This window comes from Xiphophorus maculatus, chromosome 23, assembly GCF_002775205.1.
Source record: "Xiphophorus maculatus strain JP 163 A chromosome 23, X_maculatus-5.0-male, whole genome shotgun sequence".
Classification (NCBI taxonomy): Eukaryota; Metazoa; Chordata; class Actinopteri; order Cyprinodontiformes; family Poeciliidae; genus Xiphophorus; species Xiphophorus maculatus.
In genome coordinates this window covers 14009381-14030726 of record NC_036465.1, presented here as the reverse complement: position 1 = coordinate 14030726, position 21346 = coordinate 14009381, and the positions used below count along the sequence as shown (strand labels likewise).

General features: G+C 38.8%; 2 protein-coding genes across 3 annotated transcripts; one reads left to right on the top strand and one right to left on the bottom strand.

The window, feature by feature from the left end:
* The first annotated feature begins 1536 nt into the window (after positions 1-1536).
* LOC102221396 (HRAS-like suppressor 3) lies at positions 1537-6475 on the top strand. 2 transcript variants are annotated; one of them, XM_023328191.1, is made up of 5 exons: positions 1537-1667; positions 2295-2367; positions 2617-2725; positions 4370-4632; positions 5897-6475. In XM_023328191.1, the coding sequence occupies exons 2-5, from the start codon at positions 2353-2355 to the stop codon at positions 6017-6019; spliced, it is 510 nt and encodes a 169-aa protein (XP_023183959.1). In that variant the 5' UTR covers positions 1537-1667; positions 2295-2352; the 3' UTR covers positions 6020-6475. The 2 variants fall into 2 exon arrangements, with proteins under 2 accessions (XP_023183959.1, XP_005806584.1); XM_005806527.3 differs by having other exon boundaries at positions 4364-4632.
* Positions 6476-8663: 2188 nt separating this feature from the next.
* scyl1 (SCY1 like pseudokinase 1) lies at positions 8664-19792 on the bottom strand. Its single transcript, XM_023328969.1, has 18 exons — positions 19587-19792; positions 18887-19027; positions 17347-17469; positions 17003-17229; positions 16838-16928; positions 16536-16691; positions 16157-16315; positions 15958-16065; positions 15534-15647; positions 15289-15444; positions 15015-15203; positions 14618-14693; positions 13496-13711; positions 12481-12629; positions 12317-12400; positions 11930-12238; positions 10634-10709; positions 8664-9873 (listed from the first exon to the last, which is right to left on the bottom strand). Exons 1-18 carry the CDS (start codon positions 19692-19694, stop codon positions 9749-9751), a joined length of 2607 nt encoding a protein of 868 aa, XP_023184737.1. The 5' UTR covers positions 19695-19792; the 3' UTR covers positions 8664-9748.
* Positions 19793-21346: the final 1554 nt, after the last annotated feature.

Below are 21346 nucleotides of genomic sequence, written 5' to 3'. Positions count from 1 at the left end.
TTTGACTAAATGATTGATAAATGATGGTTTGACCCATCCTGATTAGCTCTGGTCAATCAAGCTTAACACACTGTTTGCTTATTAATATACAGTAAAGGTCTACTGCATCAACTTTCTTCTTTATTTATCTCAAACTAAATTTTAGCAGACAGATGATAAAAAATTTCTTCTCCAAGTCACTAGATACAATCTTTCTGTGTGTTTCAAATCACCCATGAAGATTAGTAATTATATTACAATATAATATGCAAACAATATAATGTACACACACAACCTTTTATTGGGCACCTCTGACCAAAGTCATTAAAAGACCAGAACTTTTCATGATGCTGAAAAATGTTGTTATTAAATGTTGATTTCAATTTAAAACTATGACAAGAAGCAAAACATGTTTATATGTAAGAACGCTGATTGAAACATAAAACAATTTCTAAATTCATGTCAACAAAATTATTAAAATGTATTTATTTATTCATTTAAACTGGACAAATGGAAAGAAAAGGCATAAACAGAACAATTATGAAAATCGACAAACAAGCTTGTTTGTATTGTTGAGAGTGAAACCAAAAAAATTAATGAATAACAACTCAGTTTAAAACAGAGTTAAGTTTTAAAACAATATTCCAAGCCTTAAACATACCACAAAACTACAAATAGTACATGGTACTGCTGCAGACAAACCTCAGATATGAGTTTGTTGACAGAGAAACTATTTAATGCATTCTACACATTTGGCTTCTGTGGAAAAGTGCCAAGAAGAAACCCGTTAGAAGTCTCAGTTAGTTTGCCTGAAGTCATGTCTGGGAAATACAAGGAAACGTGAAACAATGTGAAACCAAGATGGATGGAGCCATGTACCGGGAAATCTGTGAACAAAAGCTATTAATTCAGATTCAAATTAAGACCCGGGTAATCTGTGAACAAAAAGCTATTAATTCAGATTCAAAAACACTAAACGGATCCCAAACTGAAATTAAATATAAGAAGCTGCAAAGAGCTTGAGATTGGAGTTGAGAAATCTGTCAGTACTTGATATTTGGTGCTTACAGCCAGTATCCTGTCAAGTCTTCTTGAGCTTGAATTATTTTGCAAAGAACAATAGACAAAGCTTTAGTGTCCCAGCTGGAAGGGACACTCCTTAAAGCCTTTCAAGCTGTAATTACAGTGAAATGTCGCTCTATAAAGAATTGACGCAGAAATCCTTAATACAACACACTTCTCAGACATTTCTTGACAAACTTGACGCACTTCTTTGTGTTGGTTTACGCCATAAATTACCAAACAAAATACATTTATAAAGCTTGTAAGGTGATTTTTTTAAATAAAGGGGAATAAGGTCTAAAAGAAAGATTTTAAAGGTGCTGCATTGGCTATTTATTTATTAATTTATTCATACCTCCGTTTTTATGAAAACCGAATCGTTATAAAACCGCAATAGTCGTCACCATTTGAATCTGAATGAGCAACATTTAAGAATATTCGCATCCAATAAGATGAAGGAACGTGAGTCCATCGTGACGTTCGCTCGCGCGGTCATGTTTTTATTTTTTGTTCCGTTGGGTCACGTGTCAGGAGCGGCCAGCTGATCCGCCAGCAGCTGAGCTTTAACTTCGGCGTCACCGGTGGCGCCTGGCACTTCGCAGAACAACCCGAGCCCGTCGCCTCAGGTAAGGACGGCATTATAACCGTTTAAAATGGGTCGGAACCGGGCGGTTCTGGTAACTGTGTTCCGTTGGTGTCGCGTTCGGGCGTTTCACAGCTGATCTGGGATCAGCGGCTCGGTTCGTGGAGGCTGGGATGATGCAAGGACAGACCAGTTCGGGTCAATTCGCGTTCAAAGATTAGTATTTTGCGCTGCTACGACTCGTTTTGTTGGGCAAGTCGTTAAAACTGGGACGTTATACGTTAATAACGCCGTAAATAAGGTATTTATTGCTGTTCATGATGTCACTGCTGTATTCTATTCTATTATAAAATGAATCAGATACATTTGCATCAAAGTAGTAGTAGTAAATATGTAATATCCTAAATAAGTCTGCTCTGAGCAAATAAGCATGTTATTATTAATAACACTAATTAAATGTATTAGTGTTATTATTATTGTATTAGTGTTATTATTATTATTGTATTAGTGTTATTATTATTGTATTAGTGTTATTATGTGTTATTTCTATTCTTTTAAAAGTAAATCACTGATGCTCATGCTTTCGATAGGATGGTTTTAACAATTGGAATCAATCTTTTGCTTTGAGCTGCTGTAAGAATTTGTGTTAAAGCTTATTTTGTCTCTGCAGGTGTTTAATCAGAAAGTGAAAGCATTTCAAGCCACTGCGGGTCAAAAATAGTCCTGACATGGCTCCAACACTGGTGAGGAGGCTGTATTTAAGTAGAAGCTTGCTATTACGTGTGACCATGCACCAGGAAATATGTAAAGCACAGTCTAACTATTAAATTGCTGTGAATAGAAAAACAAGGTATAGTATATGTACTGTAGCTGAATCTAAAAATCTTGTGTTTGTTACAACTATCTCTTGTTTTGCAGTGAAAAGAGGTCAAATGTTGTGCACAAAATCTGTTGCAATGTTCAACTTGTTTCTGTCTGTCTTCTAATCCCAGTATGATGAGAAACCAGAGCCGGGGGACCTGATAGAGATCGACCGTGGCTCATACCAGCACTGGGCTGTCTATGTGGGCGACGGCTTTGTCGTTCACTTGGCACCACCCTGTGAGTGAAACACAAACAGAACTGGTGTCCTAATGCCAGATTGGGGGGGAAAAGCAGCTTCAGACAGCCCACAACCTCAGTGGGTGTGTCCTTTGTCAGACAACAGTAGAGGTTCTTATAACTTTTTAAATCTGAAATAAATGTACTGTCAGCTTTAAAGACAGCTGTGTTTGAAAATAAACGGAGATTCTCAGAGTTTTACACTTTCTGTGCAGATATTTTAGAACAAACTCAGGCTTTTCTTAGTTTGTTGTGTCAAGTCAACAGAAACAGAAAATAATACAGAAAATTGGTCTTATTCATCAGCGCTCTTCTATTTGTACCTAAAAGTTGAAATTTCATCAAAATATCAGTAGAAGTGACAATTTAAAGTAGGAAAGCTAAAGTTTTCTCACTTAACACCACCTTCAAAATCCAATATGGCTGCCTTGTACATACAATTTAGTGACAACGAATATAAAGGAAACTGTTACTGGAAACACCTCTGTTGATTTATACCAGTTGTACTATAAGACCTACTGTAATGAGCACGTTGCTAAAGTATTTAAAGAACAAAATGCAGAGATTTACCTTGTTAGCTTCTGTTGCTACTAGCAGTTAGCCTGATTGCTGAGAAGAACAATGAGGAAATCCCAATGGGATCTGAAACATGGTTAAGTTTGGGTTGATATCGCTGACAAATTTAAGTTGTTTGAACACATTTGAACACTTTCCGGTTATAAAGGAGATGTTACTGTCTTGTGCTGTTTGAGTTGTTTTGGGCTCTTGGTTCTGATTCGTTATCCATTCTTGTTTTGATTTGATCAGCCTGTTTCTGTTTTCCTTTGGTTCAGTTCTTTCTCGGTTGCTTTAGTTCTGTTATGTTCCTTATGTCTAGTTATTTGTTAGTGTTAGATAAATTTCCTTGTTCCCCTGTTTGTGTACTTTCTGCCCCCTGTAACATTTTCTCTCTCTTTCTTCACAGTCTGCCTTCTTCTCTCTCCTCTCACACCTGCAGTCGATTAGCTAATCAGCCCAGGTGCTTTGCTCCAGTATTCATTCTCCCAGTATTTATAAATCTCTTTTCCTCTCATTCCTTGCTGGTTCTTCCTGTTACCTCCCATCATGCTCTCCTTGCACCTGCCTCCTGCCTTTTCTGTTCTCCTGGCTTGTTGTAAGTTTTTGTATTTATCCTTTTTTTCAATTTAACATTTCATGTCTCTGTCTCTTTTTATATATGGGTCCACTGAAACCTACCAACAGCATGACAGTTACTGTCTACTGTCGCCTCATGCTTCCCCAGTAGGAAGGAGTGCTGCAAAGTCAATAACTTGATTCAATCACCTGGATTTCCCTAGATGACTATTACCACTTTGCACAACAAATTGAATTTGATTATTTTATAGTATAACTTTGACTGAATCCATCAGTTGATTTAATTATATATTTCTGTCTGATGTACATTGTAAAGTAGCACTAAATTGAATAGGGAGCTTCCAGCAACTTCATCCAAGTCCATTTTTAATCCTCTACTCAACAGTAAAAACACATGGATTTACTTTGCAAATAGTGCCAAAATGTATCTGTTTTTGTCTCTAGTGATAGTTTAAAAAAAGGCCAGCGCGCCCTCGTGATGTTTTCCTGTTTGTGTTTTATCAGCGGAAGTTCCTGCTGCAGGCTCCAGCAGCATAATGTCCGTCCTGGCCGAGAAGGCCATCGTCAAGAAGGAGGAGCTCTGGGACGTGGTGGGAACAGACAAGTGGTTGATAAACAACGGTCTGGACCAGAAGTACAAGCCCCGCCCGCCTCATGATATTGTGCGTGAGGCCTGTACCATGGTTGGTCGGGAGCTGCCGTACTGCATCTTCAGAGGAAACTGCGAACACTTTGTCAACGAGCTGCGCTATGGGAAGGCAGAATCCCGGCAGGTAGGCAGCTCAGGTTTTATGTAAAAGATCACATACATATTGGAACAGGTTAGGATAGGTCTATGTGCTGTACAAAATATGTTCATGACGTTTTCTGCACAAAATCGCTCAGGAGATTTTATTCTGGTCAGTTCTGTCTACCCTGAGATCCTTTCACATTGAGATTTTTTAGGGCATATTGTCACTTTAAATCCAAATAAGCTGCTCCTGGCCACTCAAACATCACAATTATATAATCGTACAGCTGTAAAAAGCAGAAGTAGAGCCTCCTGCACAACAAGAATGCAGCAAGTGGTTTCTGGATAATAAGGCAACAAAACACTTGTCTTTTCCTGCAGCCATTATTCAGCAGCTGACCAAACGTGCTGGAGCTCAGATTGGGGTTACTAGGTGAGGGTTTGGGTTGCTACGTAATGGCGCATGGCCTTATGATTGTCAGTAAACAATTGGGAGATTTTTGTTACTGCTCAATTTCCAGACATCAAAAAATATTAACTTGTTTCCAAAAACCATCTGGGTGCTTATTTGTTTTTCTTGTTTGTTTTTTTAAGAGCTTAGTTTGTTTTCAGAAGCAGTTGAGACCCAAATATAAATTCAAAAATGTCCAAAATGTGAATTCTGCATAACCTTTAATATTGTGAAGAATGTTGACAGTACTTCAGGAACACTGAACTCTGACCTTAATGCATAACACAACGACCCCTCAAAGCAGAACTAGAAACTACCAAGTCTACAGGTTGAATAGGAGTTCAAGTAGAGTTGCTTTTTATAGTGAGGAAGTCAGGAAAATTTGAACTAGCACTAAATTTTAAACTTGATGCATTATTATTATTATTACTACCCATATACGGTTTGCATATTAAAATTACTTCTCCTTTTTAAAAACTAACAGGAAGCTCGGCTGTGGGTTATTTAGGACTGTTATGGTTCTGACATTAACATATAACATACAACAGGATCTTTAACCATAAACTTACCGCTCTGTCCTTCTCTTCCTCTTCCTGGCTTTATTTTAAGATCAGTCCCATATTTTCAGACACGAGCTGCTCTAACAAGTATCTCAATATCACAGTGTAAAGCTCTAAACCATTAATTAATAAAGGACATAGTAAAGGTGTAACTACATTTAATGTAAAAGAAATAGTAGTTTAGGAGCTTTCTAGAGGCAAAACGATTGCGATCACTTTAACTTAGGTGGAGCTGAACTGCAGCTCCACCTTAGTTTTTTTTTAAGTAACTAAAATTTTATTTTCCTCTGCTGCAGGTGCAGAAGGCAGGTGAAGTTGCAATGATGGCTGGTGTTGCTACAGTCGTGGGTTTTGGTGTCTTCGCTCTGGCCAGCGCTCTGTTCGGAGGCAGCAAAAAGGAAAAGAAGGACAACCAGTGACTGAAACCACAGCGGTGTGTTCAGGAGCTTTGAATAACTCATCACCAGCGAAGCCTAAGGGCCACTTACCATTACTGACCACGGATAACACTGCCTAATGTATCTGATATTAAATGGAACTGGCTGACTTCCAACTCGTCTTTAACTATCCATCAGCTGATTTTCAAGGTTTATGTTTTGATCATTTCCCTCGATTTCAGGGTCTAAAATTTCTACAGAAAGCACAAAAACAACAATTAGTATTTTTATTTGAATATATGCTGAAAAAAAAAAGGTTAAATGTTTAATATATGAACTTCACAGGACAATATTTTGAACAATGAATTGTTAACTTTTTTTGTAAACACAAAAGACATTTACCTGACTGCAATCAAAGTGTAACAATTTGAAAATCAAAATGAAAAATTTTATTGCCAAAAAATGCCTTGTTTGTTAATAAACAAAAACATGTGTGAATGTTTGTATCCAATTTCTTTTGTCAATGAGTATTACTGGGGGAAAATTAAGGTACAGATATCCTGTCAGGTTTTGTCTGAAAGTGTTTAAAAACTCTACGCAGCCCTGAAAGTCACTTTATGACGGAGCCCTCCAGGGGACATGGAAATTTTTCTCTTTTGCGTTCCCTCGCAATACTGTACTGATCAGTTCATACGGCATAATTAAATACTGTAAGCCTTCCTTACGGTGGTCGCCGTACTTTCTGCTTTAATGTAAGGTTATGTGAGGTTTTTCTATGAATGTTAATCTCTTTGTGAAATATTTGAAGTTTTATATCTTTTTCTTTAGAATAGAAAGGCACCAAAAACCTATGATATAAACAGAAACTTTCCATTAGTAGGAAAGAAATTAAAATACATCCTAATTTGGACTATTTCTGAGTTATTATCGCGGGTAATTAGTCATCTGACAGTATTGATTGTGTCTCTGTTGTGCTGGTTGTCTGAATGGTTTAAAGAGCCGTTTTCATGTTCAGCTCCATCTCAACCTTAACAAACATAAACATGCAGTGAACAAATCGATTTTCAGTCAGTTTTTTGCACCAAAGACTTAATAATAAACTCGATTTATTATTATAAAACACGGCAAACTAATGATGGTAAAGGGCCGCACTGGGTTAACTCAGGGAATCTCATCTGTCCGTGTATCAATCAACTTCAAACCTTTTCTTTGTTCTGTCACAATTATCGATTTATTAGATTTTGATTATCAGGCTCCAAACTTTGCAAGGACTGACCGCCCCGCTCACCGCTTCCTCACACACACAAAGCCAGCAGGTCAGTAACCTTCCCATTCATACTTGATGACAGCCACGCCCACATCGACACACACACCACCCAGGTGTCAAAGCCTCCTGCTCCTATCATATCAATAATTACTTATTTCATTCATATGGCTCTTACAGAGCCTTAGTGAAAACTTGTTTATTATTATTAACTGTTTGGTGCAAAACACTGATTGAAAATCTATTTTTCTTTACTGCATGTTTATGTCTGTTAAAGCTAAGATGGGACTGAAAGCAGCCCTTTAAACCATTCAGACTACGAACACAACAGAGACACAAAACTGTCAGATAACTAATAACTCAGAAATAGTCCAAATAGTTTGGATGTATTTTTATTTCTTTCCTACTTACGGAAAGTTTCTGTTTATATCATAGGAAATATCTGGCATATAAAATGTCAGATATTTCACAAAGAGATTAACATTCATGGAAAAACCTCACATAACCTTATATTAAAGCAGAAAGTACGGCGGCCGCCGTAAAGAAGGCTTACAGTATTCAATTATGCCGCATGAACTGATCAGTAGATTATTGCGAGGGAACGCAAAAAAAAAAAAAAACAATTTCCCATGTCCCCTGGAGGGCTCTGTACTTTATAGACATTTTATAACCCTGAAGAAATTTCACAGTGTAAATATATCAGGTTGATTTTTAAGATCATTAATATCCTTCAAGAAAAAAAGATGGCATCATAAACAACTAAGATGTTTTAAATACATGACTTTGCTTATCTTCTATAAAAAAGCCTCTTTTTTTTACAGTGTGACTAATGTACCATTTAGTTTGATTTTGAAATGACACTAATGGAAAAGTTAACATTTTGTCTTGAAGTTTTGCCACAAGTGCAGTTTTTCTGTGACCAAGTAAAACTCCACAATGTTTCTGTTATTTTCTAATCTTAAGGTAAAACTGTATAGTTTGTTTTTAACCCACCTTTAGGCTTCACAGAGAATTTCCTTAGACCCAGATCTGGTAAGCATACCATTTCCTGTGGCATGTCAGTCATCTCACTGACAAGCCACAGGAAATCTTCATAGATCATGTTTCTTCATGCTGAAACATGATGGTGGTAGTATCATCCTGTGGGATTGTCACTCCTGGAATCATAAACCAAAAGATTGGTACGTGTAAATGGTTGTTTTACAATGTATTCACTCAGGGTGGTTAAGTGCAAATGCACACCACACTTTTCAGATATTTATTCATAAAGAATTTTAAAAACTGACTTTGATTCTTCTTCACAAAGCTATTTTACTGTAAGTCAGCGAATTGTTTAGTCCGACAAAACACTTAAACCACTTTGACAAATTAGAGCAAAGTTTGACTCTGTAAAAAATACATAAACCAAATTGCACAGAAGTATAATTTTTGAGTATTTGTTTTTATTTTGGAATAGCACACATGCACCATGATTTGACCGGTGACCCTCTTCAGACCAAAACCACACAGCTTCTTACAGATTAGCGTCTTGCACCTGACTGTGTCCCTGACTTCAAGGATTTTCAATCAGTACAAACCGTGACAGAAACAGAAGATAAAAGGCTACAATGAAAGTAGGAGTTAAAAACAGAGTGCGCTAAAGTTCAGAAGTTTAGGAGCCAAAGTGTTTGATGGTGAAGATTTCAGTTTTGGGAGTTTATTATTAGAGTAGCTCTGCAGCCAAATAAAAAGGCACAACAGTACAACATGTACATTTCACCCTGACCAAAATACTACGGATGCACTTTCCTTTTGTGTCTGCAGCGACCCCTGCTGGAATCTTAAATCCTCCATTAGACGAGGAAAAATGTAAACAGTTTCTACTATAAATGAACATCTTTCTGCTTTTCTATTTGCTCACGCTGATTCATTATCGGTCCAAATGAAGGCTTCACTGACATGCCTGCAGCCAGTCAGCTGTGCCCGCTCTCACAGAGTAAATACAGTGCTATATGTGCAAAGTGAAGACACGAATGTAATCTGTTGCAATGGAGATTGTTGCTAGGCCACACAGGTGCATGCATGGACTGATTTTCAGTCTAAAATCTGGAACAGATGAACTAAAAACAGTCTTATCCATGTGTATGAATACAGAACGCACTGAAAGACATTCAGTGAAATCTTACAGGACGTTCTGTATGTTATACATATCTCTCTTTAAAAAAAAAAAGTAATTTAACACATGATGCACAGGGTATATACATTTACTGTACAACAGCAACTTAATGATTCATTTTGTTAATGCATCCTGCTTTAAGTCTCTTTGGATTTTCCATCACATTTCTGTCTTTACCTTAACTTCCATCAGTCTTTTAATGAGAAAAGACAGAAAATCCTCCTTTGTTTCAGCATCCAAGCCTTCGTTTGTTAAAGGAACTGTTCACAGTTTTCTTTACTGGCTGCTAGTGGAAACTCTGTCCACTGCTGGACTCCGGTCTCCGTGTCCCAGCCCTCCTGTTCCACCAGAATCAGTCCAGCTTGCGTGCTCCGAGTTTCAGAGGACCTTTAGCAGCTTTACGTTCCGCCCGCTTGGCCTCCAGCTCTTTCCTCCTTTCCTCTCGTTTCTTCTTCGACAGCTCCGCCTTGCTGAGATCTGGGCGACGAAAAGCAGACGTTCATACGTCATACGAACATTTTCAGTTCTATCCATTTAATATGAAGTCAATGTGGAAAATTATGACTCGGACCTATTGATATTAAATCTGTGTTTTTAATTATAACTGATTCAGTGTTACAGATGTACAAGAAGCAGAATAAGATAATGACTTCATTAGGAATCACACTAATGTTTATTTAAAGATTTCCCTTGGAAATCTGCAACATTGGCACAAAATGATCTGAAAGTATATATGGATTCAATAGAGGTCATAGGTTGCTTTTAAAAATCACACAAAAAAACTATTGAATTATTTTTGGACAGCATTTCTGAGCAATTTTTGTTGGTTCTAAAAACAAAACCCAAATGTGAGCCACATCATTCAGCTTTTTATTTTTAAAACACGCTGAAAATTGTGTCATGCATCATTTACCTTCACAATTATGATCTACTTTATTTTGGTCCATCACATAACATCTCAGTACAATGTGCTATATCTTGTGGCAATGTGACAAAAATGTGAAAATGTTCAGATTTCTGACTTAATCAGACAACAGAGTAAAAAAGATCTTAATTCTGCCTGATATCCTGAAATGTTAAGCAACCCTTCTGAAAATGTATATTTCTTTTAGTGGACATGTGACTCTGGATCTGAGACTGAGGAACCAAAGAGTTAAATTGCAGAAGCAAAGCAACAGAACATTTTGAGGACATGTTGAGTAAAAACACAAGATTAGATTTGGGTTGAAGGACTCACTCTGGCCTCCTTCGACTGACTCCCAGCTCTCGGTGCCCCAGTCTCCGGTCGTCTCTGAGCTCCAGGCGTCTCCAGCCTGTCGGCGAGAGACAAAACAAATCATCACCGAGTGGGAACTCCACGGAGCTGGGGGTTTAAATTATTCAGCCAAAATTATTCGTAGTTGAACACTTCAAGTAAAAGCAAACTTTACTTAAAGCAGTCATTACAGCTTAAACTGCATTATTTTAAACTTGTTTTCTTGCCTTGGTAGAAAATGCAGAGCAACAAAAAGCCGACACAAATGAATCATTTTGGCTTAAATTCATTTTCACCTTATTGGTATCCGTCTAGTTTAATTCGTGAACAAGTTTCATTGTAATTTTTTTTATATTTGCTTTCATCATATTTAGAAAAACCTTTCAATTACTAATTTATAAAATCGATTAATTGCCCAGTTCCAGTGTGTGGCTGTTCAATTTCAACACTGAAGACTTTAGCGGTTTTTGTGTCAGTGGGAAGGTGAAGACAGCAATCAGTGACATTTCCTGGTCCACTGCTGGACGACTGTACTGTTTATGTCAGCATTACAATATTTATGTCTAAATATCTCATGTTTCAACATGGACATAAATATTGATAAACGAGCCCAATAAATGTGCAACTTCTTTTTTTCTGTTTCATTTAGTCGTACAGTTTATATACAGGCGCGCTCAATAATATAGTAATTATGTAGCCTAGTTTACAATTTAAATGAGCTGCTGGATGTTTAATACCGTATTTGTAACAATGAGTTTAACAACGAGGTAATATTTAAATAGTGAACTGACAATATCCAATAAAAATATATAAAAATGGAAAGTAGCATGACTACTTAATGTATGACAAATGTGTATTAATCAATAGGAAGTTTTAAAATAAAAATAGAAACGTTGAAAATGATCTCTGAGAGAAAAGTTGCTACAGCCGAAATTTAAAATCAAATCAAGTTAAGCAGGTTAGATATAAAACACAAAATCAGTTGACTAAACATGCTGGAACTCTGCTGGTGTTGCTGGGTAATGGGGCTGGGCTCTCCTGGGGTTGCTAGGTAACACCACAGTTCCCTTTGATTGTGATTCAAACGGCTCATTTTCCAAAAAATATCAGCTTGGGAGGTTTTTTTAAGCGCTTGGGCTGTTTTTAGAAGGAGCTGAGAACCAAATGAAAGTAGAAAAATATAAACCATCAGTGTTGAAGCTGAAAAACACAGATTTAAACATCCAAGACACGTTCAATCTTCCTGCGTCTCCTGTTTGTTTCCTGCTGGGACCTCACCGTGGCAGCAGCCGTGTTTCTCTGAGACACGCTGGCGAACAGGTCGTTCTGCGTGGCGCCGTTCCCGGAGCTGCTGTCCCAGTTGTACTCGCTGGCGAGCCGGACGCCTTCAGGCAGCGGCAGGTTCTTACTGGCCGGCGTCACGTCCGTCTCCTCCTCCCCCCAGTCGTTGCCCCAGCCCTCCTCGCCCGCTGAACTCTGACCCTGGCCTTCCTTCTCGTTGGACCAGCTGTCGTCGGCGTCCCAGCCGGAGCTGCTCCAGTCAGAGCTTTGCTTTTTCATCGTCATGGAGGCGGACGATCGTCCAGCCTACGTATCGAAAGAAAATGCTTTAAAACAAGCACCATCGTTACCGTAGAAACAGTCCTCAGGATAAATGGTTCGTACTCCTCTATCAGCAGCTTTCTTTTTGGCTGATGCAGCTCCAGACCAGTCAGTGTTCCAGTCATCAGCCTGAGCTTTTTCCGGTTCCTGGAGAAAAAGACTCAGTGATTCACAAACTCAAAACGTACAGCGCCGTGACAACGCACCGTCAGAAGTAATAAATGCACCTCTAAGCTACCCCAGTCCTCTTCATCGTCCCAGCGGTCTCCGATTTGCTCTTCATCGTTGTCTGTTGCTCCAGGTGTCGGCGACTGGTTGGTACGATCGGACGCACCGTGGTGAGACAAGGAGGAGTGTTGGGTTTTATCTTCTGCACCTGAGAATAGAAGTGATTATTATCATCATCATGTCAGACAAAATACATATTTCCCACAGGAAAATTCAAGCACTTTTCAAACATTTTTAAGAAAAAGTTCTCAATCTTTTCCAGTGGCACACTTTGAAAAAAAAAAAAAAAAATCAGTACAAAAAAGAACTGAAGAAGATAAAAGCTTTATTAATAACATACTGTCATAGTATTCTATATTCCACAGCAGGAAAAAGCTAATCTGAAATATAACATTTTATGTTTTGATTATCTGACTGATCCGAGAAAGTTACAAAAAAATCTAAAAAAAAAATTCTTGCTAGGTTTTCTGGCATTAGCAAATAGAAATAGTTCTGGTAATTCTAACTAACCTAAAACAAGAGAAATTAGGTCTGATTAAACTTCAAACAGGGGGAAACAAAATGAGTATTTGCCTTTTTATTAACTGTACATAATACAGACAATAATGTACATATCTGGTTTCAACTGCAAATAATGCTTTACAAACGCAGGCTCACAAAACTCTGCAGTTTGAATATCAAACACTTTCAAGGACTTTACACAGAACTCAAACACTTTGCAAACCTTGAAATGTTGAACATTTATTTGATTCTTCCATAATAGTTCTTCAAATTGTAATTGCTTAGCTGTTTTATGTCTTTTTAATATATTTTTGCATTTTATTCTCTTTTATGTTTTTACTTGTCTGACCAGAACTTTGGTCCCCTTGTTTTTCTTAAAAGTGCTTTATAAATAAAACTGGGCTGGACTAAATACAACCCATTAAAATTAGAGAACCTTGTACACAGAAGAGCTTTATTACAATGTAATGCAGCTCATTCTCAGTTTATTCTAATAATAAAAAAAAGCTGTACCTTTGCTTAAGGTTGATGCTCCATCAGTGGCACTGGTGGGGCTGGTTGCGCTGGACGGCCCGCTGGACGGCCCGCTGCCCTCGGCGGCGGCGCTGCCCTCAGCTCCTGGGTTGTTGCGGATCAGCTTGGAGGTGAGCGAGGAGACGCCGGTCACGGCCCAGCCGGCCCAGCTGGACGAAGCTCCTGCAGGCTGAGCGCTCGATCCCACATCCTTCTCTGCAGGAACGACAATCCAGAAATCAGAGATTTTTTTTCCCCTTTACATTTTTCGATCAACAGATACATTAGTACATTTACATTATTATTACTTCCTCACTAACCAGTCTGAAACTGGTAAATTTGACCTCTTCCACATCCTTTAAAGCTAGTCTAGTCAGACTAACACACTTTTAAAAACTGGATGCAGAAACTATCCCAACCCTAAACTAAGTTCAGCTGCCACATCAACTGCTTAAAAATCTTAAAAATAAAAATAAGTCAAAAAAGACCTTTATAGTAAATGTAGGTATGTTTTCTCAACATGTGAACCTGAATGTCCATTAAATCGATAGAGGTGGTTAGAGAAGCCAAAGATTTCACACAAGTAAGAGTAAAATGTAGCCGCACAAGAAATTACAAGAGTAGAAAAGTATTAAATAACTATCAACTGTCTAACTATGATTAGATGGATCAAAATATACGTAGTTAAGTGGAAATATTTGGTATCTTACAGATCAAAATAAAAATAATTCATGTAATAAAATAATTACAAAAATAACAAAATCAAGCAAAAGAGAAACATGTTTCCAAATCAATTTGGCTGAATCAAAGCTGCATTTAAAATATTACCAGTTCAAAGGTTGAATCAGCTGCAATGCTTCCCATCTTTCTCAAAAACTGAGATTGTATATAAACATAAAACATCTAACACACTGACCCAGATTCTCCAGTCATTACAGATACATTTAGATCATACATTAAAAACTTGTAGCATTTCTATAAAACAAACCTTTGGAAGACCTCAATAACAAAAGAGAGCTTGTCTGGCTCCTTCACAGTAAAGTGAAAGGGTGAAGGCTGACTCAAGACGAAGTGCAGCTGTGACAGAAGTGACTGTGCAGGTCAGAGCAGTTTGTTACATACCGATCTCAGCCAGCTTGTTTGGATCTTCAGAAACCGTCTCCAGCTTGGTGAGGAAGCTCTTGATGGCTTTGAACGCCTGACAGAAACAGAGAGACGAGTTGGCACATCAGATCAGAGACTGGATTAAAAATATGCTCAAATATTGTTAATCTGGGTTAAAACTGCTGGAACTGATGAAACACGCTGTCAGAGCTGCTAATTAAAATGGTTCTAACAACTCATGTTGTTACTATATTATTGTGCATCTTAGTGGAAATATCAAATATACCTTTGTTTTTGCTACTATCAATAAATAAATGAGTTTCATTTCCAACATATAAACCAAAAATGCTGCTGATTACATAATAAATGGTGAGTAAATATCTTTCGGACCGGTCACAGTAAACAACGGTCATACCTGCTCCCTGACGCCCTTATCAGGATCCACAGTGACGGCGCAGAGCGTGGGCAGGATGCGGGCGGCGATCTCTGTAACACTGTAGTAGTTGTGTGTTGCTGCGAAGCCAAGCACGCCGGCAGAACGCGAAGCAGGAAACGGGTCTTTAGTGGCTCGAGAAAACGCAGAGACCAGGATTCTCTGCCGGGTCTGCGACGAAAAGGACGATTGAGATCGTCACATTTTGGTTTTTAAGTTTAAATACAAAAACCATCCAGGGTATTTTGCGTTTTACCCCGGCGTTGAGGTAGGAGGCGATTTTGCCCAAGCACACGGTGGTGTTGCAGCGGATCGGGCCCTGCTCGTCTCTGGCCTGCAGTCGGGCGAAGTGACGCATGAGCTCCTGGTTCAGGTTGGTCTCGTTCAGTTTGGGCGCCAGCAGCAACATCGACTGCAGCCGCCAGGAAGAGAAACATGGAAGATTAAAGTCTGCAGGAGGCGTCGCTCCGGCTGCCATGTCTGATTCTGTAAACTTCGTACCTTAACCGTCTGCTCTCTGATGGCGGGGTTGGTGTCCGTGAAGCCGTGGACGACGTGAGGGAAAATCTGGGAGTTAACCGCCGCCTCGTTCAGATACTGAATGAACTGCTCCATCTGAGAAACACAAAAAAACTCAGCAAAGTGGATGAATAATTACATTCTACCTGCGATAATGTTTATCATTATTCACTAAACTGCATTTTGTCGCTCATAAGTGTGCTTTTAATGATTAAAAATTTACAGTGCAGTTCAGAAATGAACATACACTTCATTTTGAGTTCCTAACAAAACATCGGAACCTTTTCAAATTCACAAATTAAGATCTTTTTTGCCACAAATCCAGCTCCACCTGTTGAAATCTAAATCAGGCGCCGCCTGGAGCTAAATGCCACATTTTAATTCAGTCGTCAGGAATGTGAAATACCTGCTGTAGAAGTCGTATCCTCATCGCTCGGTCTGTGGAGGAAAACATCTTCACTATGACAGGAATGATTTTCTGTTGGTATTCTTCTGCTGACAAGAACTTCCCCACCTGAAACGCAGAGAGAGAGAAATGATGTTCGTAGTGCGTTTTCTTTCTCTCACGGTGAAAATAATCAGGTTGATGAGAGATTAAAGGTTGCCTTGAAGAGCGGGGTGAGGATGACGGCGCCTGCGTTTCCGAACTCGAAGGCGGTGAGCAGCTGAGGAAGGACTTTATGTTTACAGAAGTCTTCAGGAAAAGAGTCTAGATGATCATTCAGGTCCTGGAAAAACTGCTGCTTCTCAGCTGGATCCTTGATCTGGAATAGATTGGAGGGATTTTCATCATTCTTAGGAATGATCACTGAATTAACATCAGCACCAGAAATTCACCTTGAATAAAAAAAATTGAAGAACAGTTTACATTTCTGAAGGCTCGCGACTCTCTAATCAAGCAAACCTACATATATCTCAGAGATCTGGTAAAAGAGAAAAAGTATTAGTTTCAATCTGGCAGACAGAAATATTGGATTCGCTGACCTGGATCTCCTCCAGGAAGAGGTTGCTCTCCACGAAGCTGTTGCAGAGGAAACCTCCGGGAGCCCTGCAGTTCTGGAGGAAGTGGGCCGGGTTCGGTCGAGCCCGGGGATTCGCCCCGACCAGCTCACAGTAGTGGGGAACCAGCGACTTGGGAATCTGTAGGAAAAAATATAAAAGACAAACAAGGAAAAATAACAAGAAATAAAAATTAGACAAAAAGTTTACAATATAGAAACTATGATTAATCACCTTTATTAACTTCCATGTTAGAGTTGTAACTAGCTTACAAAAAACAAACTTACTTTTCCCAGAGATCGGAGGGATGACGTCCGAGGGAGGGGTCCGTTGAAAACCTCCCATATCAAACATCCCAGTCGCCACACCTCCCCCACCCTGGATAACAAAAATAAAACCAAATCAATATCGATAATAAATAACACATATCTTTGAAGCCTCTCTTTCCTCACCATTTCTCCCCGCTGCTGTTGGACATCTCCGGCGGGTCGTACTTCTCCATGTCCGGGTAAACAGCCTTCGGCGTGGGGAGGGAGACGCCGCTTGGGTCGCCCTGCTCAGGCGCCAAGTGGTCGAGGGCGCCGAGCTTCCACTCTCCGGCTCGATCCACAAAAACCGCCCAGATACCCAGGTTGTTGTGGAGCAGGTGGCAGTCATTGACCAGAAAACTCAGAGCTTTCTGAGAAGAAAAACGACAGGAGGAAAATGAAGTGAAAGGCGACATTCAGCGCATAATGGACGATTCTGTAAAACTAAGGTTGGCCGAGTAGGATCTGATATCCTGTCAGATTCTTACCACTATCTGGTGGAGACCCCAGGAGATCTCCAGCTCTCCGGCGCCCCCCTTCTCTGCCTGGGCCTTCAGGTGAACTGAGAGAGGAGTCACCTGCTCAGTGACCACATATAGGCTCTTATCTGTCTGCAAAAATAAATTTAAAAAAACGTATGAATAAAAAGATAGGGAAATTTAAATGATAAAATGACTGACCAACATTGTTTAACATTATATGGCTTTATATTTTTATATAAATTATATTTCCACAGTAATCAGGTTTTAAATACAGAACAACAAGGTGTTTAATAGGAAGAAAGATTGATGTACAGATGGATGGATAAATTTACAGTCAAGCAGAAGAATTAATATTTAACACAACAGGACAAAGAATATACTTTATGAAAAAGAAGTTTTTCCACTCTTATCCAAAAAAAGAAAGTACTAAATCCCAAGATGGTTTATGAGCTTCTATGTAACCTGCAGGGAAAAAAAAATCATTGGTACACTAATTTAGAAAGCCAGAAAAAGTTTTGGTATTGAGAAACTGAAACATTTTGAGGACTGTGTAGAACAGCAAGTTCTACATGAAAAGCCTGAATCCTGATATTGAAGTGGATGTCACTTTGAAACTTGTCTCAAAGACAAACATTGTTTGCAGAGCAATCACAAACCTGAATGAGCTTCAGCTACAGCAGTGCATTTTAAAAAAATATATATTCGGGAATCGACTACAAGTCTCAGGACATTAGCGCGTTATAATGTAAAGAAAGTAAAAAAGAAAAACATCCTAAATACTTTTCAGTCTTTAACCAAGTTCTTTATTCAAACATTGGGGATTGCAAACACCTGGATTATCTAAGATTCAATACCTACACATTGAAAACCTAACAGACTTCCTATATATTTCTAAACTCTGGCTTCTTTTTAAATACCAATACAAAAGTTCACTATGAATTTAAAGCAAATTTTACTATGGACTTTATGATTTGAATCTGAAATCAGCAAAAATGTCTGCATGCTGGGTATCAGAAGACTGTTAAACAAACAGACAGGAAGAATGGATAAGAAGATACACAAACAAAAGGATGGCAAGACAGGAACAGGACATATAGATTTAGGAAGTGGGTCAGCAAATGGATGAAGGCAGGAATAGATGAATGGATAAAAGACAAGCAGAATTGATTAATAAATGGAAGGATAGATAAACAAATGGATCACTGAACTTAGATAATGGGAGAGGAAAGGAAGTAAAAGTAACATATTGGCAGACAGTTTCTTCCACACTTATCTAATTTTTTATATGTTGTTATACATTTCCTGACTGTGTAATAAAGCCACTGATAGCAACAGGATACCTCCATTTATTTAAAACTTTGTAGGTGATAAATAAGAGATCTAATTGCTGTTAGGGAAGGATCTAGGGTCTAGATTCTCAGATGACAGGACAAATAGTAAATGACTGCTTACCTCTCTCTGAACACAAAGCATGCACATAACAAGCATAAGTTACACAGCCGAACATCTGAGGCAAACATAGTCTAAAGACATATAAATCACATACCTCTAGTCCATCAACATATGCCAGAATGTTAGGATGGCGCAGGGTCTTCATCCTCTTGAAGGCAGCCTTGGCTAGCTGGGTCTGCTGCTCTGTTCCCTGAGCCACCTCGTAGACAAACACCGACACCGGATCTCCTGATGTCTGCAAGAAGTGGGCAACCATTAATTGACACTTATACAGTTTAGGGATGAAATGCTGACCGTGAATGAATGTGATCACGATTGAGGCTGAAAGAAGGAGGAAGTTGGTGCCCAGCTGTCATCTGACCCTGCGGTAAAAATCAGTACAGAGAAAGGATGGTTTCAGCTTCTCAGTGATAATAATCACGGCAGTGGGGACCACACTGTTACCAATCTGTAACGTGACCCTTTTTAATGCGATAAAGACAATGGCTTCAGCAGCAGTTTTAAATAGGAGCAATTAAGTTGAATAAAACAAGGTGACGTGGCGAGATGTACGTGTCTCTGCAGGAGTAAACACCGAGCGCTAAGCTACACACACTTCGACAGAGAACAGAAAACCAGAACAATAAACCTGTACTGGTACTGAAGCGACAAAACAACTTCTGAGAATGCGCCAACTCTCCTTATCAAGACGTCAAACTCTACTTTATCCTGCTTGGCGGAATGAAAGGCATTCATAAACAAGCTAACGCTAACAGTTAGCGGAGGATCCACAACGATCTGCCGCCGCTACTTACCTTTCTCTTCCCCCGATGCAGAGTCCATATTCCCGACTTCTCCGGGCTTTCTGGGAGAATTTCATAAGCGAAGTCTTTGACAGGATCCCTGGCGAAAAAGGACCACATTTCCCCCCGCTTCTCAACCTCATCAAACACTCACAGGAACACGGCGACAGACCTGTACAAACTGCAGCCAGAGGCGGCTAGCTGCTGAGGCTAAGACTAACCCGAAATGGAACGGATGAAAAATAACTCCGCGAGAACTTTGGTTTCTGCACATTAGTTCCGGGATTCAGTTCATGTCTCTTCTCGAAAACACTATGGGAAAAACTATGGGAAATAAGTCACAAGAACCAAAATTAATCATTATAAGTACGTAAAAAAAATTTAAAGAATAATATATGTATATATTTTTGCAACCACATTTCTACGAAAGATGATTAGGGACACTGGAAAAAAGAGAAAATTCTAACTTTAATATCAGAATTCACTTTTTGTCTGGTCTGACAATAAATTTAGAATCATGAGGAAAAAGACAGAATCATGAGATTAAAGTCAGATTAGTTTTCCAGTGGCCTTAATCCTGAAAAATGCAGAAGATTACCATAAATAAACTATTGATTTGGATTTTATTACCAATTATGAGATTCTTCAATTTTAGCTTTACTTCATACTTAAATGTTTCTTAAATTTCTTAAATTCACATCTTGACGACAATTTGCTTTTCTCTGTTAATCAGCAGGCTAGGAATTTGAGGGATCTTTGTCAGTGCTGAATGTCTCTTGTCTTAGTTATCTAGGGAGAATTTCTGCTGTTTTAGAAATTCCCCAGCACTGTGGTTTACATGGGGAAAACTAAAAGAGAGTTAAAAATTATTATGGATGCAGACCCACCAGGTCATGTCGACATGTTTGCAGTTAACAATAGTGACCCAAACTCAGTGACTTTCTTGCTATTCATCGGCATTTCAGGCCAAAATCGGAATCGGCAGGTTTGGGCTTTTTAAAGATTGGTAATCGTCAATCGGCCAGAAAACTGCAATCAGTGCACCCCTACTAAGAACTCCAAAAAGATCCAGAAAGGGAATACTCAAGAAATACAAGTAGATGCCAATAACTGAGGCTCTGGAAACTGGCAAATAAGGCCATGACTGAATGGAAATAAAAGTGAAATGAATACTGCTCTCCCCCAAACTACCTAAAGTATGTTTTAGCAGGTACATAAACATCCATCATTTTGCTTAGATTTTGTTATACACTCACAGTTTTCTTTTTTAAAAAGTTGCCTGATACTTTTTTGTGTATGAGGGAGCTGATACATTCAGTTGAACTGAACTTATTGGAAGTTATCCTCCTAATTGGCGTGAAGCTATTTTATAAAAAGTACATCACAGCAACAGTGAAACATGTAGTTTGTAGTGTAATTGTGTGGAGCTGCTTTGCTGCTTCAGGATGTTGATGGAATCGTGAAATCTTCTCTCTAGTTGAAACTCTTCAAGAAGAGCAACTACTCTTCAGTTTGAGCAACTATCCAAAGCACACCAGCTACTCCATGTCTAAATGACTCAAGCAATGAAAACACATTTTTGAACGATCTAATCAGATACTAAATGTAAATCATGAGAATTAAACGGATTCTGAAAAGATTCCTCCAATTATCAGCAGATGTTGACAAGAGTGGTACAACCAGTTGAGGCTTAGAGGGTAATTTACTTTTTTTATATGCAGGCAGGTTGGCTTTGATTGTTTATTCCTCTCAACAATTAAATGCATCACCTG

What these genes read in the sequence shown, in the direction of transcription:
- LOC102221396 (XM_005806527.3), top strand. An exon ending in CGTTCACTTGGCACCACCCT is followed by an intron (nt 2,726 to 4,363) that starts GTGAGTGAAACA and finishes GTGTTTTATCAG; the next exon opens with CGGAAGTTCCTGCTGCAGGC. An exon ending in GGAAGGCAGAATCCCGGCAG is followed by an intron (nt 4,633 to 5,896) that starts GTAGGCAGCTCA and finishes CCTCTGCTGCAG; the next exon opens with GTGCAGAAGGCAGGTGAAGT.
- scyl1 (XM_023328969.1), bottom strand. Translation starts at nt 19,694, where the DNA reads ATGTGGTCCTTTTTCGCCAGGGATCCTGTCAAAGACTTCGCTTATGAA. An exon ending in CCCTCCGATCTCTGGGAAAA is followed by an intron (nt 16,692 to 16,837) that starts GTAAGTTTGTTT and finishes TTTTTCCTACAG; the next exon opens with ATTCCCAAGTCGCTGGTTCC. An exon ending in GTCAGTCGAAGGAGGCCAGA is followed by an intron (nt 9,874 to 10,633) that starts GTGAGTCCTTCA and finishes TTCGTCGCCCAG; the next exon opens with ATCTCAGCAAGGCGGAGCTG.